This window comes from Canis aureus, chromosome 13, assembly GCF_053574225.1.
Source record: "Canis aureus isolate CA01 chromosome 13, VMU_Caureus_v.1.0, whole genome shotgun sequence".
NCBI lineage: Eukaryota > Metazoa > Chordata > Mammalia > Carnivora > Canidae > Canis > Canis aureus.
Window position 1 is genome coordinate 14,953,681 of NC_135623.1, and position 17,296 is coordinate 14,970,976.

The 17,296-nt window shown below is 37.2% G+C and overlaps 1 protein-coding gene and 1 long non-coding RNA gene across 3 annotated transcripts in view; one reads left to right on the forward strand and one right to left on the reverse strand.

Annotated features, from left to right (window-relative positions):
• C13H16orf87 (chromosome 13 C16orf87 homolog) overlaps positions 1-3,415 on the forward strand; it is a 29,234-nt gene extending 25,819 nt beyond the window's left edge. For both annotated transcript variants that reach the window (XM_077844856.1, XM_077844855.1), the window contains one exon: positions 2,370-3,415. In XM_077844856.1, the coding sequence (XP_077700982.1) occupies positions 2,370-2,488 (119 nt within the window). In that variant the 3' untranslated portion in view covers positions 2,489-3,415. The remainder of the gene's footprint in view (positions 1-2,369) is intronic.
• A 5,345-nt stretch (positions 3,416-8,760) lies between these two features.
• Positions 8,761-11,570, reverse strand: LOC144281932 (uncharacterized). The gene is made up of 2 exons (XR_013350306.1): positions 11,433-11,570; positions 8,761-11,208 (listed from the first exon to the last, which is right to left on the reverse strand). It is a non-coding gene; the product is annotated as an uncharacterized LOC144281932 (long non-coding RNA).
• Positions 11,571-17,296: the final 5,726 nt, after the last annotated feature.

Below are 17,296 nucleotides of genomic sequence, written 5' to 3' on the forward strand. Positions count from 1 at the left end.
TTCAGCTCAGGTCATGATCTCAGGGTTGTGAGATTGAGCCGCATGTGGGTCTCTGCATTGAGTGTGGGAGCCTGCTTTTCTCTTTCTTTCTCTCTCTCTCTCAAAAAAAAAAAAAAAAAAAAAAAGGAAAGAGAAAAGAGATGAAAAAATAGAATGGGAAAGATAAGAAATTTAAATGAGAAATTTAAGGTTCAACATCTATAAATTATTGATGTTCTAAAAAAAAGAACTGAGAAGATGGAGGAGAAGGATGTCATTGATGAAATAATTCAAGAAAATTTTCCAAACCTGAAGGACATTGAGTTTCCACATTGAAATGGCCCACCAAATTCCGAGACCAGTGGATGTTTAAAAGTAGAGATTATGCCAAAGCATATCATCACAAATCCTATCTTTTTGATTAAAGGAAAACTCCTTCAAGGGCTCAGGGGAAAAAGAGCGAGAAAAGAATCAAAGTGGTACTTGGAATTAATGCAGTGAAATACTACCCACCAAGGAACACACTACTTATATATGAACAGCTTCAATGAATTTTAAAAACATGCTGAAGGAAAGAAGCTAGACACAAAACAGTTCATGCTATATGATGCCATTTATATGAAGTCCATGAACAGGCAAATGACTCTGTGGTGATAGAATCAGAACAGTAGTTGCTGGTGAGGTGGAGAGGTACTGACTGGAAAGAAGCATGAGGAATTTCCTGTATCTTGATTGTGATGTGGGTTATACACATGTATATTTTGTCAGAACTCATCCAATTGTACATTAAGATGTGTGTATTACACTGTATGTGAATTTAGCAATAATTTTTAAAATAACTGTGAAAAAAAATTATTGGCTTTTTTTTAAAAAAACGTGGCACCATTAGTTGGAAGATAATTTTTTGCCTTCATACTTGGATCTCCATGAATCTTAGTCAATCATACTATGCGTTAGCATGAAGGTAGACTAAAGACACTTTCTAACTAACATTCAGGGTCTCAAAAAATTTGCTACCTATACTCCCTTTCTCAGGAAACTACTGCAAGATACATGGCATCAAAAGAAGAAGTAAACCAAAAAGAAGTATTCTGAGATCCTGGACACAGGGTTCAACTCAATAGAAAGATGTTTATATCCAGCATGATGTTGAAGAGCAATCTCAGTGATAATTGTGTAGCAGGTCTAGAAAGCAACCATTTTAGGTTGGAGCAGAAGACTTGGAGAGATTTCAAGAAGATAAAATAGATATAATACCTAGTATGTGTAAGCATTCTGGAAGATCTATGCAACTTGGAGAGAGTTTGGGTTCAATTAGTAATGAAAACTAAACAGATGAAAAAAAAATCTCTTCAGGGAAAAAAACAATGCAGGAAAAGTGAAATCATTTACATAGTCGGAATAATGTAAACATTGAATATTGATCTCACCAAAATTGTGATATAACGTAATGGGAAGACGAGATAGGAAGAGTATATTAGGGGGTAAGAAATAGAAAACAATAAAATTATAACTTTCTGTGGTGGGAGGTCAATTAATGCCTAAAACCAAGAAATAGCATCACATAAAAATGTTGCTTAGAGAGGTAAAAACAAGAAGAAACAACTGAGAAAAAGTAGTTGCATTTGGGGAGTGAGAGGTGTTGGGTGGCGGGGAGGACTTCTGTATTACAATTTGACTCTACTTAGATATGTGTTTAACTTTGATTAAAAAGTCAAAACAAAACAGACAAAAGTACAATCATAGAAGAACCCCCCCCCCCAAAAAAAAAGAAATTGGCAAGAAAAAAAAAAGAATTTGGCAGATTGTGCGCAAAGATATTTATTGTGATTTCTGCTGGCTTATAACATAGTATAGGTGTTTTTTTTATCCTTTTTTGTTTTTCTGTACTTTTCAATTTTCTACCATGAACTTGGACTACATTTGTAATCAGGAGGGGAAAAAATAGAATTAAATGTTGGTTATTCTTATTTTGTATAGCAGGGCTAAGGTAAAGAAGTTAATATATTCATAAAGGCATATTGGTAGGGGGGTTAAGGGGACCATCTTTAGGGTGAGAAAATTTGAGACAGTGAGCTCACTCATCCTAGTGAAGAGAAAGAAATATTTGAGACTTACAGAAATGATGTAGATATTATAGACTGTATATATATATATATACACACACAGACACACACACATATATAGTTTCCATTTAGTTCATGGCATTTCAGTAACTCCTTTATGTAATTTTGAAAAAATTTTAGTTTTAGTAGGATGATACTATATAACATTTCATGTATGTTGTTAGTATTGTGTATATTTATTATCATCTAAAGAAATAATTGAAAGCTTCATGTATTTTTTTTAATTACCTCATTTACATTAGCTTTCTCTTTTTCTTTTAACAGAGAAACAGGAAAAGGAAATTGACATCTATGCTAACCTCTCTGATGAAAAGGCTTTCGTGTTTTCAGTCGCCTTGGCAGAAATAAATAGAAAAATTATCAATCAAAGACTTATTCTCTGATACTTGTCTGCAAGTGTGTTGCAACTGTCTTCAGGATTACATCAGCAAACTCTCAAACAGTTGAGGACTCTCAGGAGCATGCTGACTGCATCAATAAGGGCCATTGATTGTTTTTTTTTTTTTTTTCCCCCTGTCATTTAGCCTGTGCCACACTTTGGTAGCAAAGCTGTAGGCTGGGACTGTTCTGGGATTTCCTTGTTTACCAAGGAGTATTGTCAGTGTTTTGTGTTTGGGATATAAGTAAATATATTTACCAAAAACAAAAAAAAAATAAAAAACAATGGATGGCTGTTAAAGGATAAAGGTGTAGAGGTGGGAGTGGAAGAATGAAAACGAGGGAAATAAAATGCTTGATAGTTTTCAGGTTTGCCACCAGAGATGCAATATTTTAAGTACTTTGAGAAAGAGTGACTTTTAAGAATATTATATTTCAGATTTTCAGCACTAACAGATTGCATATATACAGTTCATTTACTTTTAATAAATTGGCAATTGATATTTTATTGAATGGGGAATTAAGAATATAAACTGTAAATTTTGTCTTAAATTGATTTTTTTCTTGGCCTTTATTTTTATGACTTAAGGTATGAGTTATATTTTGGGAGATACTTTCTAGACATTTGGGAAGTTTGGGTGCTATATGAAGAAAAACATTTAAGGGGATATATCATACTTCAGATATAAACATCTTGTTTTCTTGAATGTAATTTATTTATTGGTTTAAAATACCTTTTCTGCTCTCAAGATGGTGCCTGTTAACCTAAACATAAAATATATTTATTACATACAAAATATTTCTTAGATAGCCACTTTTAAGTAGTAATGTTTTATCTGAATGGATGTTCATTTATACATCCTGATAATTATTTAAATTGTTACTTAACCTCACTCTGGAAAAAAATAAATAAACCTTAATATTGAAACCAATAGATTAATACTGTGGTATAAGTTTTTGTTCTATGAAGTTTATGAAATATATTTAAATTCTTAATTTTTTCTAGTGATAAATGGTAACTTTTTTTTTTTTTTTAAATGGTAACTTTATAGTTGATTTATTTTATACTAAATGCTTTTGCATTTTGGCATATCAATTTAATATTCAAACTTGACAGTAACTTCCCTTATTTCAGGTACCCTTGATCCCCACCCCAGTGTCCGAATCTGATTGAAAGTCCAGAAAAAAAAAAGAAAGTCCAGAAGCCTTACTTATTAGGGAAGGTAGCCATCAGTTAGATTTAGCCTTAAGAGAATTTTCCTTTCAGTTTCAGTAGTGCTCTTGGCCTTATCCTGCTCTCCCATCACCTCTCAAAAGAAAAAAATGGGTCACCTGGATGGCTCAGTAGGTTGAGTGTCTGCCTTTTGCTCAGGTCATTATCTCGGGGTCCTGTGATCAAGTACCTCATCAGGCTCTGCTCAGCGAGGAGTCTGCTTCTCACTCTCCCCGTCCCTCTGCTTTGAAACCTCGCTCTGTCAAATAAATTAATTAAATCTTAAAAGCGGGTTGGGGGAGGAGTGCAGCCTGGGTGGCTCAGAGGTTTAGCACCCCCTTCAGCCCAGGGCGTGATCCTGGAGACCCGGGATCGAGTCCCACATCGGGCTCCCTGCATGGAGCCTGCTTCTCCCTCTGCCTCTGTCTCTGCCTCTGTCTCTCTCTCTCTCTCTCTCTCAAATAAATAAAATTTTTTAAAAAAGATGATCATTTTTTCCTACTTTATTTAAATGGTAGCCAGCAGAGGGAGCTTAAAGGGTACTCTAGGTAGGAAGTAGAATTTTTCTAAGAATTTCTTTACAACCCCAGTATTGACCTGTAGGTACTACTAAATTGTCTTCTGTGCGTTTTAAAGCCCAGTAACAAAGTTTATTCCTAAGCATGCTAATGTGATTTGATATTTGAAATACAAGAACACTATCTTCATTTTGACAAGAAAATATAAAAGTAATGAACATCTAAAAATGATTTGAATATGTCCTCAGAAAAAGGAAGAACAGCTTATGGAATAGGCATCTTTTTAAAAGAATATTGGGCAGCCCTGGTGGCTCAGCGGTTTAGCGCCACCTTCAGCCCAGGGCCTGATCCTGGAGTCCTGGGATCGAGTCCCACATTGGGCTCCCTGCATGGAGCCTGCTTCTCCCTCTGCCTGTGTGTGTGTATGTGTGTGAGTGTGTCTCGTGAGTAATGGATAAAATCTTTAAAAATGTATAAACAGGGATCCCTGGGTGGCTCAGCAGTTTAGAGCCTGCCTTCAGCCCAGGGCGTGATCCTAGAGTCCCGGGAGCCTGCTTCTCTCTCTGCCTCTATCTGTGTGTGTGTGTGTGTCTGTGAATAAAATCTTAATCATTCAATCTGAAGACCCTTAGAGGAAAGTCATGTTAAAATAATCATGGATACAATAAGGAAGGAGACTGGTGACTAGGCTGGAGCTTGCCATTTAAAGAAGTAATTTATTTCAGATGCTCATGATGTTAAATTGTTGGCTTATTGAAAAAGTTCCTTGGCAGAGGGGCAAATTCGGTTTCCCCTGTTTGTGATATAACAGGAAAACAGGAAGTTTGTCTAAAAATATTCTCTGATATGTTTATAAGCTATCTCATTATAAAGCTGAATTTGTTGAATGTTGTAATGGTCTTGGAGTATATTACTTGTCATTCATTGGTGTTAAACCTCTCTTCTGAGCAGATGTCCTAAGAGCATAATTATGGTAATTTAATTACATAATCCAAAATTTGTTCTGCTCTAATACCTATAAATGATATGATTATTCACAATGCCCTTAAATGGTTCCATAATTAGATTAGGTCTGTTGAAGATAATAAGTTCATTCTTAAATGTGAACAAAATTAAGTAAAAGGTATTTGGGAGTTGTTAGGCTAAACTATACAAATATGTGTTTACCTCCCTACCCAATCCTATATTCCAAAAAATTTTGGGGGAGGCACTTAAGTTTCTGAGATTTGATTTTTTTTTTTTTGAAAACATGAATATGGGCAGAGAAGGCTTAGGTTATGTTCAATGTAAGGTATGTAAAATTAAAAGTAAGGAAACACTGCAAATTATTTCTTCTGTAGCAGTCAGTTGAAATGATCAAACATCTTGAGACAATTTATATCATGAAAAAGTGTAAAATTACAAAGGACTTAAAAATGTAGCCAGAGTAAATTCACATATCTTGAAGTTTCAAAAGTACTTTAAAAAATAAAGCTCGGGGATCCCTGGGTGGCTCAGTGGTTTAGCGCCTGCCTTCAGCCCAGGGTGTGATCCTGGAGTCCCAGGATTGAGTCCCACATCGAGCTCCCTGCATGGAGCCTGCTTCTCCCTCTGCTGTGTCTCTGCCTCTCTTTCTCTCTGTCTGTCTCTCTGTCATGAATAAATAAAAATTAAAAAAAAAAAGACTCAACATGTCAGGACATCTGTGGTGTTTCCTAAAAGTAACGTGTTTTTTTCTAAGAATTCAAATTGAAAAGTGTTTGACTTTTCACAAATCAAATTGCATTTGATTCTCTAATTCTGACTAAAAATATCTTAGTAATAATTATTAAATAAATAATAATTAAGTAATCTCATTTTTACTTTCAACCTGCATATGTTTATCCTTTAAATTTAGAGAAATTAAGTCCTTTGCAAACCTCATATGAAAGTATTGATCAGATTTGTTTGATTCTGCATACAAAATATTCTCTAGATTGATTTTTTTTATTTTATTTATTTGAGAGAGAGAATATAAGTGGGAGGAAGTGTCAGAGGGAGAAGCAGACTCCTCACTGACCTCCTCACGTAGGTCCCCATTCCAGGACCCTGGGATCATGACCTGAGCCAAAGGCAGATGCTTAACTAACCGCCACCCAGGTGCCCCTCCAGATAGAATTCTTTTTTTTTTTAATTAATTAATTTATTTATTTATTTATTTATGATAGTCACAGAGAGAGAGAGAGAGAGAGAGGCAGAGACACAGGCAGAGGGAGAAGCAGGCTCCATGCACCGGGAGCCCGATGTGGGACTCGATCCTGGGTCTCCAGGATCACGCCCTGGGCCAAAGGCAGGCACCAAAGCGCTGCGCCACCCAGGGATCCCCAGATAGAATTCTTAAACTTTTTATGTTTAGCTGTTTTTTTTCTCATCTATGACTACTGTTATTATAAGGCTTGTATTTTACTTTTGGAGATCTATATACATGTACACCTATTTAATTTTTTCTAGTTACTCTTTTGTGCTATTTTAATCCACTTATTTTCTTAGTAGTGTTCATTGCTCAAAGATTACAACTATAGTGATGAGAATCCTAACATACAAAGCAAACTCTCTGGAATGAAACGTATGAGACATAAGAGAGGCTCTAGGCTGGACTAGAATGATTCTTTCTACCACTGTCAAAATCTTCCTTTTTTATTATTAAGGAATCTTTTATCCTCTTATTGTTGAGAGAATGTCTGCCCCTCTCCCTAATGTTTTTATTTTTTTACCTTATTGCACTGGTGAGGACCTTAATACAATGTTGAAAAAGAATGTTGAGAAGAGGAAGATCCTTGCCTTGATTCCAGTCGTGGGGGAAACAGTCTTACGCCATTAAGTATGATGTTAATTAACTATAGGTTTTTGTGTTGTAGAATACCTCTTATTAAACTGAGGAAAATACCTTCTGATTTGCCGGGAATTTTTATTATGAACATTTGTTGAATTTTGTCAGATGGTTTTTTCAGGTAAATTGATTTTTTTTTTCTCTTTTAGAATGTTAATATGGTAGGTCACATTGACTGATTTTTGATTATTGAAGCCAGCCTTGGATTTCTGATATAAATGTTACTTGGTTGTATTGTATTATTATTTTTATATACTGATGAATTCAACTTGAGTTAAGATTTTACTGAGGATTTTCATGCCTATGTTCCTAAGGTATATTGAACCTAGTGTTTTTGTATTTTTATCTGGTTTTGTAATTAGATGATCCTGGCTTCATATAATGATTTGAAAAATATTCCATCTTGGGATCCCTGGGTGGCGCAGCGGTTTGGCGCCTGCCTTTGGCCCGGGGCGCGATCCTGGAGACCCGGGATCGAATCCCACATCGGGTTCCTGGTGCATGGAGCCTGCTTCTCCCTCTGCCTGTGTCTCTGCCTCTCTCTCTCTCTCTGTGACTATCATAAACAAAACAAAACAAAACAAAAAAAAGCAGCCAGTTTTTAAAAAAAAAAAAAAAAAAGAAAAATATTCCATCTTTTTCTACTTTCTTGAAGAAATTGTATAGACTTAATGTTATTCTTTAAATGTTTGGTAGAAGTTGGCATTGAAGTCATCACGGCCTAGACGTGTATTTCAAAAGGATTTTACTAGGAATTATATTTACTTAATCGATATTGAATAATTTCAGTTTTCTCTTTGGAATTTTGGTAGTTTGGTCAATTTCATCGAAGTTATGGAATTTTTATGTGTAAAATTCCTTGTGGTAGTCTCTATGTTTTGGGGATCAGCAATAGTCATCTTTTTTAAAAAACCATTTTATTTATTTGAGAGATAGAGAGCAGGGAGAGGGGCGGGGGAGAAGCCGACCCCCTGCTGAGCAGAGAGCCTATCGCGGTGACTGGATCCCAGGATGCTGGGCAGACACCCAACTGACTGAGCCACCCAAGGCGCCCCTTTTCCTTCATTTCTGACACCAATCATGGGGCTTTTTGTCTAAACTAGAGTCTCTTTTTTTTAAGATTTTATTTATTTATTCACGAGAGACACAGAGAGAGAGAGACAGGCAGAGACACAGGCAGAGGGAGAAGCAGGCTCCATGCAGGGAGCCCAACGTGGGACTCAATCCCGGGACCCCAGGATCATGCCCTAGGCTGAAGGCGGCGCTAAACTGCTGAGCCACCCAGGCTGCCCTAAACTAGAGTTTCTTAATTGTGTTCTTTTTTAAAGAAACAGCTTGCAGTAAAGTTTCAATAATTTTTACTTTTTATGATTTCCTCCCTTTTGCTTGCTTTGTTTATTTTTTTCCTCTTTTTCTGGTTTCTTATGGTGGAAGCGTAGATTGTTGATTTGAGACTTTTCTAACAAAAGCATTTTTTTTAAAAGATTTTATTTATTTATTCATGAGAGACACAGAGAGAGAGAGAGAGAGAGGCGGAGACACAGGCAGAGGGAGAAGCAGGCTCCACGCAGGGATCCCAATGTGGAACTCGATCCCGGGTCCCCAGGATCACACCCTGGGCTGCAGGCTGGCGCTAAAGCGCTGCACAACCGGGGCTGCCCTAACAAAAGCATTTAATGCTATAAGTTGTCACACAAGTATTGTTAAATTTTTATTGTTCAATTCAGAATTGTTTCTAATATTGTTTGATATTTCTTCCATTTCTAAACTTTTGGAGGCTTTTCTAGTTATTTTGCAGTTGTTGATTTTCAGATTCATCATCAAAACATATTTTGTATGATTTCAGTTCTTTTAAAATGTTAGAGTTTGTTAGGAGATAAGATCTGGTCTGTTTGCCAAGTGTTCCATGTATACTTGAAAAGAGTTTTGATTCTCCTGGTATTCAGTTCTGTCTTTGCTGATTTTCTACCGGTGTCATTACTGAAAAAGCAATGTTGAAATCTCCAGCTTTGATAATGGATCTATTCTTCCTTTTTTAGGACTGTTGGTTTTTGATGCTCTGTTGTTTGGTACATAAATATCTAGGATTATTTTCTTTTGATTAGTTTTTGTATGGTAAGTCTTTTCTATTTTATTTTTTTAAGATTTTATTTATTTATTTGAGAAAGCACAAGCAGGGAGCAGGGCAAAAGGAGAGAGAGAGGCAGACTCACTTCACCTCAGCGGAAGGCAGCTGGTTGACCCAGCTGAGCCACCCAGGCATCCCATCTGTCATTTTACTTTTAACCTATCTTTGTCATTACATTAGAAATGACTTTCTTATGGAGAGCATATAGTGATCCACGCCTTAATTTTTCTGATAATCTCAATATTTTACTTGGTTTATTTAGACTATGTGCATTTATATATTGGATTAGAACTGCCATTTTATTATTTTCTGTATGATTTCTCTTCTACATTTTTCCATTTCTCTTTTCCTGCCCTCTTTTGGATTTCTTGAGCATTTTTTTTAGTATTTTATCTGTTGTGGTTTTTTTACTGTATCTCTTTGTCTAGTTTTTTACTTTTTTTAAGGGATTACCCTAAATGTACTTAAACTTTTACAGTATACTTAAAATCAGTATTTTACCAATTCAAGTGGAATGTAGGTATCTTATCACCATTTACATCCCTTTATAGTTGTCTTATAAATTATAAAACCCCTTTGGATGATATAGTATATTTTGTTTATGACTATTGTACATATTTTTAAGAGCTCAAGAGGAAAACAGTCCATTACATATATCTGGATATTTGTTATTTCTGTTGCTCTTTCTTAACACCTGCTGTTCTGATTTCCATTGGTATCATATCCTTCCCACCTGGAAAACTACTTTTAACATGTCTTTTAGAGCTGATCTGCTGATTTCTAATTCTCATAGTTTGCATTCATATGAAAATGTCTTTATTTTACTTTAATACATGAAAGATATTTTTAGAGGATATAAAATTCTAGGTTGACATTTCTTTTCTTACAACACATTAAAAATTCCCACTTCCTTCTGACCTCCGTGACTTTTGATGAGAAATATGCAGCCATTCAAATAATTTTTTCATCCTATGAAACATTTTCTCTGGCTGCTTTCAGGAATCTTTGTCCTTTTTATTAATTTGATTATGATATGTTTGGGTGAGCTTTCTTTGAATTTTTCATTTGGGGTTTTCTGAGGTTCTTGAATGTATAAGTACATATCTTTCCACAACTACATAAAATTTTCAGCTATTCATATTTTTGCTATTCCACCTCCTTTCTCCTCTCTGACTCAGACTCCAATGATATTAGACGGTTTGGTATTGTCTCACAGATCCCAAGGCCTCTCCTCAGTTATTTTTTTTAACCCCTCTTCTGTTCATATTGGATGGTTTCTATTGACCTATCTCAAGTTCACTGACCCCTTTTATCTCCATTCTGAGTTCATCCAGTGAATTTTTTATTTTTGTATTTTTTATTCCTAAAATTGCCATTTGATCTTTCTTTATATTCCTTTTCTGAAACTATCTTTCCATTTGCTTCAGAAATGTTCACCTTTAGTGTCTGGTTATAATAGTTGCCTTAACATCTTTCTCTGGTTATTCTAAAATTTGTGTCACGTCATGATTGGTTTTTGTTGATTGTGGAGTTGAAATTTTCTTAGTTCTTTGTATGCTAAATAATTTTGGATTTCATCTTTGACTTTTCAGATATTGTGTATGAATCTCTGGGTAACTAAGGATAATAGTCAGCCAAGTTAGGTTCAGGCTGCATGTTTTGATGTGCTTCCATGACCTATGGTTCCAGTATCAGTTCAGTTTCTAAGTGATTGCAGCACTACTTGGATCACTGCTGCATGTGTATTACTCAGTGGTAAATTAGACCTGGACAATAGTTCTTCCCGGTAGCTCACTTCTCAGAACTTGTGCTATATATATAGGGTCAGACCCATTGTATGTACAGCTCAGAGGTAACTTGAATAATTCAAACAACTGTGGGATCACACTCTTCATCTTGCTACTTTTTATAGAGTCCTTGACACTTTCTGGCTCCTTGGAGCCTCCCTTCCCAGTCCTTCATCTAAAGAGCTGAGACTTTAGTTTCTTCCTTCTGCTGTACACTTCCTGTGACTGCATCTGTGGTGAGAAGGTAACGAGACGGAAGGAAGAAAATCAATGGAGATTTGCCCACACTCTTGGGATCATAGCTCTTTTGGTCAAAGAGAAGGGATCTATTCACTCTGAATCCTCTGAGATTTAAGTGCCTTACCAGATACGGTTGCTATGGTATATCATCTGGGACCTGGAATGGCGAAGAAGTAAGAAAAGAAGAAGGAGGTGGGGGAAGAGCTGTGACCCACCCTCTGATCTTCAGGAGCCCTCTTTCCCACTCTTCAGTCAGAAAGGGAGGGTTTCTCTTGGCTCCTTCAGAGCATACTTCTGTGTTTCTGGCTGCCTTTGGGTCCAAGCTGTGTAGTAACTGAAGAATTATGAAGTCGTTGCCAGTTCTGTGGAATTTAGAACATAGGTCTGCTTTCCTAATTTGTCTGCTACTACCATTTATATTTTAGAGTTTTGAGGATCCAATCCATGCGTTTTGTCTAGGATTTAAAGTTACATTCAGTGGGAGAGGCAGGTGTGTACTTAACTCTATCTGCCTTGGAATTAGGACCTCACAGTTTTTGTATTTAAATAGGATCATATGCCACTGCTTACAATATGTTTTAGAGTTCTTCCTGTGTCTCATAAGGTCCTTTACTTTGGAACTTTATGGAGATAATATTTTGTTGAGTTAATCAGACTCCTCCATAAATGATAAATGGAGTTTACATATGCACAGATAAATACAGCTAAAAGATAATACAGTAGATTCAGGAACCACTTTCCAATTTTTTCTTCACCAAGGAATTAATGATAATTTTTTATTGTGGTGAAAAGTCTTGTTCTGGCCTACTCTTCAGTCAGAAATAGAGGACCTCTATTCTATAACTAATGCAGGCTTTTCATTCTAGAGTGTTTATTTTGTATGTTAGGATACTCATTACTGTAGTTATGATCTTTGAGCAATGGGCAGAATTGTTGCCCTCCAACGTGCTTTGCAGAATGGTAGCTATGTGATGCTGCGTCTCTAGCCTGAGTGTTCCTGCATTCCTTTGGTGACTGTGCTACGGCCATGGTCTTCAACCTGGGAAATAAAAACACTTTCCAAGTGGATGCACAGGTCCTGACAATTTTTAAATATTTTTTGAGATAAAATTGATTTATCCTACAATCCACCCAGTTATACTGCACCTTTGGTATGTTATGATAAATTGTGGTAAAATATGCATAACAAAATTTGCATTTTAACTGTTTTTAAGTGTATAATTTAGGGGCATATATTCACAGTGGCATTCATTGCCACTATCTATTTCTAAAACTTTCATCACACAAACTAGGGGTGGTGGAAGGGGAGGTGGGCGGGGGGTGGGGGTGACTGGATGACGGGCACTGAGGGGGGCACTTGACGGGATGAGCACTGGATGTTATTCTATATGTTGGCAAATTGAACATCAATAAAAAATAAATTTATAAGAAAATAAAAAATAAAAAATAAAACTTTCATCATCCCAAATAAAAGTTCGGTAGCTATTAGGCAGTTACTTACCATTCTTCCCCTATCCCCTGGTAAACTGTAATCTACTTTCTGTCTCTACAGATTTGCTTATTCTAGATATTTTATATGAGTGGAATCATATTTGTCTTTTTGTCTCCAACTTATTTCACTTGGCACATTTTTTTCAAGTTGTATCATATATCAGAACTTCATTCCTTTTTATGGTTGAATAGTACTATGTTTTATATATATACTACATTTTCATTTATCCATTTGTTGATAGGTACTTGTGTTCTATCTTCTGGCCATTGTGAAAATGCAGTTTCAGAACATCAACATACGAGTTTATGTTGGAGCCCCTCTTTTAGTTCCTTTGGTTATATACCAAGGAGTGGAATTGTTGGGTCCTATGGTAATTTTATATTTAGCCTTTTGAGGAAGAGCCAAACCTTTTTCCACAATGGTAACCGGCTACACCAGTTTCCATTCCCACCAGCAATGTACATGATTCAATAATTTCTCCACATCCTTACCAATGCTTGTTTTTTGTTTTTGTGTAATTACTACAGCTATCCTAGTAGTGGCATCTTGTGGGGTTTTTTTCATCTTGTAGGGTTTTTTTTTTTTTTCTTGTGGGGTTTTTTTCATCTTGTAGGGTTTTTTTTTTTTTTCATCTTGTAGTTTTGATATGCAGTTGCCTAATGACTGATGATGTTGAACATCTTCATTTGCATATTGACCATTTTCATAGATTTGGAGAGATGTCTGTTCAATACCTTTGCTCATTTCAAATTGAGTTGTCTTTTTGTTGGAGTTCTTTATATCTTCTGCATATCAGGTGATTAGCAAAAATTTCCTCCCAGACTGTAGATTGTTTTTACTTTCTTTCTTTTGTCTTTTTACTTTCCTGATAATGTCCTTGATGCACAGATTTATTTTTTTTCTAGAAATAGAAGATACAATGTTGTGTTGGGTTCAGATGTACAACGTAGTGATTTGATGGTTCCATATATTATTCAGTGTTCACCATAAGTGTAGTCACCATCTCCTACCCTACATTATTACAATATTATTGACTATATTCCCTACTTTTCATTTCCATGACTTATTTATTTTATACCTGGAGGTTTTTACCTCTTTATCTGTTTTGCCCTTTCACTCGCCCACCTGTCCTCTGGCAACCACCAGTTTTCTGTATTCAAGAGTGTTTGTTCATTTGTTTTGTTTGATTCCATGTGTAAGTGAAATCATGTGATCTTTGTCCAAAAGTTTTTAATTTTGATGTTTAGATTATCTATTTTTTGTTACTGTTTGTGTTTGGTGTCTCTACAAACCCATTGCCAAATCTAAGGTCATAAAGATTTACCCCTATGTTTTCTTCCAAGTATTTTATGGTTTTAGCTCTTATATTTAGCTTGTTGATCCATTTTCGGTTAGTTTTTGTATGTAGTGTGAGGTAGGAGTCTAACATTGTTTTGCATGTGGATATCTAGTTGTCCTGGCACCGTCTATTGAAGGGACTATTCTTTCCCCCACTGAATGAACTTGGCACATGGGTTGAATAGGATGAATGGGTTTATTTGGGGGCTCTCAATTCTATTCCATTGATCTATATGTCTTAGGTCTATCCCAGTACAACCCTGTTTTGGGTACTGTAGCCTTGTAAGTTTTGAAACCAGTATGAGTATGAAGTATGAGTCTTCCAACGTTGTTGGAATTTTGAATAAGGATTGTGCTGAATTTGTAGAGAGGTTTGAGTAGTGTTGACATTTTAACAACAGTTAGTATCCCTATCCATGAACACAAGTTGTCTTCCCATTTATTTAGGTTTTCTTTAATTCCTTTCAGCCATGTTTTATTCAGTGTATGTCTTCTATCTCCTTGGTTAAATTTAAACCCAGATATTTTATTCTTTCAGATTCTACTACAAATGGGATTACTTTTTAAATTTCCTTTTCATATTATTTATTACTAGTGTATAGAAACATAACTGATTTTTGTACCCTATAATTTTGCTGAATTTGTCTGTTAGCAATGGTAGCTTCCTTGTGGATTCTTTAGGATTTCCTATGTATAGGACCATGTCATTGTTAGTAGGGATAGCTTTGCTTCTTTTCAATTTGGATACTCCTTGTCTAGTTGCTTATCTTAGGGAGAAGGCTTTCAGTATTTCACTGAAATTCTCCCCTGCAGGGAGCCCGATGTGGGACTCGATCCTGGGACCGTGGGATCACGTCTTGAGCCAAAGGCAGATGCTCAACCGCTGAGTCACCCAGTGTCCCAGTAAGAGGTCTTTAATGTGAGGCTTTATATTAATCAGGTTAGGAGTTGGGCTGTGGTTATTGTTCACTGTAGTTGTGGGTGCCAGAAGCTTCAAACTCCTCTGTTGTCCATGGTTTTACCTCTGCCATTAATTTCCCAGAGAAGATCTCCTTAATAGAGCCTATACCTTGTTCTTTCAGCTGTAACCCAGTGTTGTACTGGTGAGAAGGTGTGGGGAAGGGGAAACACTCTTTAATCTTTTGATTACATTTCAGTCTTTTAGTGGCAGGACTATATTCCTGGGCTGTCACCTTCCCAAGTGTTTCTTGGCTTTTATTTGCCCCCTAACTCTCTTCTGTGAGACAGGAAGGCTAGAGAGGGCAGGAGTTAGATAAATGTCCTTCCTTCTAGGTAGATAAGACTCTGGAACGGCTTTTCCTGTAGAGAGTAGGTTTTGATATGGAGAACGATCTGGGTGGATTTCAAGATGGTTATTTTTTCCTCTCCTCCTGCCAGATCTATGATCTTTTTTTCTTGGTTCTTAACCTTGAGAACCTGGTAGGAGTCTTTGGAATGAATACACATAAAAACGTGTCCCTCTCCCTCCTCACCAAGACTTCAATCCCAGGAGTTTCTCACTTTCACACTCACCCATACAGCTTCCAGCATCCAGAATTATCGTATAAGTGTTCTGTTTATGGCTTCAGGGGTTTCTGCTCAACATAAACAGATCATTACATGATTCTCTGTATTTGCATATCTCTCCAGCTTTTAGGGCGGCAATTTGTCCCTCAACCTCAATTCTCCAACCATCCCAAGAAAGTCATTGCTTTTTCAGTTTCTTCAGCTCTTGTAAGGATGGGAGTGATGATCTCCAAGCTCTTTATAGGTCAGAAACCTGATTATGGTCTTTATCACATCTATGAAACACCTTCATAGCAATACCCAGATTCATATCTGAATAACTAGGGATTGTAGCTTAGTCAATGGACACACAGAGCATGGTCTACCCCCTTGGTAGCTTGCTACCCTTATACACCTCAAGCTATGCTTAATCTCAAATAAAGGCAATAACAAAGTTACTTCTGCCTAACATGATACTGATGTGGAGCCTTCTAGTGCACGGTCAAGAAAGAATTCTTGGGAAAAAAAAAAGAATTCTTGAGATATTTATAGTGCAGCTTAGTAAGTTTTTTTAAGTAGCGTGGGGACAGGACCTATAGCTGCACTTTTTGCTATGTGAGGCTGGTGGTTATATACTTAGTAATCAAAGGGAAGTGGGACATGCAGGGAGTATCAGATTATAAAAATTTCTTCCAATTTCTTTGAATTACTGCTCAGAAAACTACTCTTGCAAGATTCATCGGGTGCATATTGTAGAGGCTGCTTTTAGGCAAACGGGCTTGAGTGATGGAATGTGCAGAGGGCCCACAGTGACCCCCTGGCTGAATACAGACAGGTCCGTAAGGTGACCCATATCAAAATATCCATAGGCCCTCACTGACCAGTGGGCTACTTACAATCAGGCACAGTTACCCAAAAAGAGAGAATTCCATACTTCACCAGACCTTCTCGCCTTCCACTGCCTCTTTGCAGACAGCCTCTCCTCTCCTCTCCTCTCCTCTCTCCTCTCCTCTCCTCTCCTCTCCTCTCCTCTCCTCTCCTCTCCTCTCCTCTCCTCTCCCCTCCCCTCCCCTCCCCTCCCCTCCCCTCCCCTCCCCTCCCCTCCTCTCCCCTCCTCTCCTCCTCTCTCCTCTCCTCCTCTCTCTCCTCTCCCGCACGCTGCCCCCTTGTGGTGCCTTCAGTAAACTTCTATCTCCTTTGTTCTACCTCAGGTGAATTCTTTCACCACCTGCACCACTGGCTTCCCCCCAATCATCACCCCACATTTGGGGGTCCCCGTCCAATCAGGACAGACATCCCATTTAGACACCACACACATCATTCAGTTTGATATTAACTATTGGTGAGGCAATCATGATACCCTTTAAAGAATGTAGCAACCAGCATGTATTTGATTCTTATCAAAAAACTATGCAGGCTTTAGGTCAGCCTTCTGGGCTAAGGGTAAACATTTTCCTGCTCCTGTCCCTCATCAATACAATTGCCTTTTATACAACCCAAAGCTTGCTCTTACTCCATGAGAGCATGCAAGAACATTAAATTCTGTGATCTAGGGCAGCCCGGTGGCTCAGCGGTTTAGTGCCACCTTTGGCCCGGGGCCTGATCCTGGAGACCCAGGATTGAGTCCCACGTCGGGCTCCCTGCATGGAGCCTGTTTCTCCCTCTGCCTGTGTCTCTGCCTCTGTGTGTGTGTGTGTGTTTCTCATGAATAAATAAATAAAATATTTTTAAAAATAATACTTT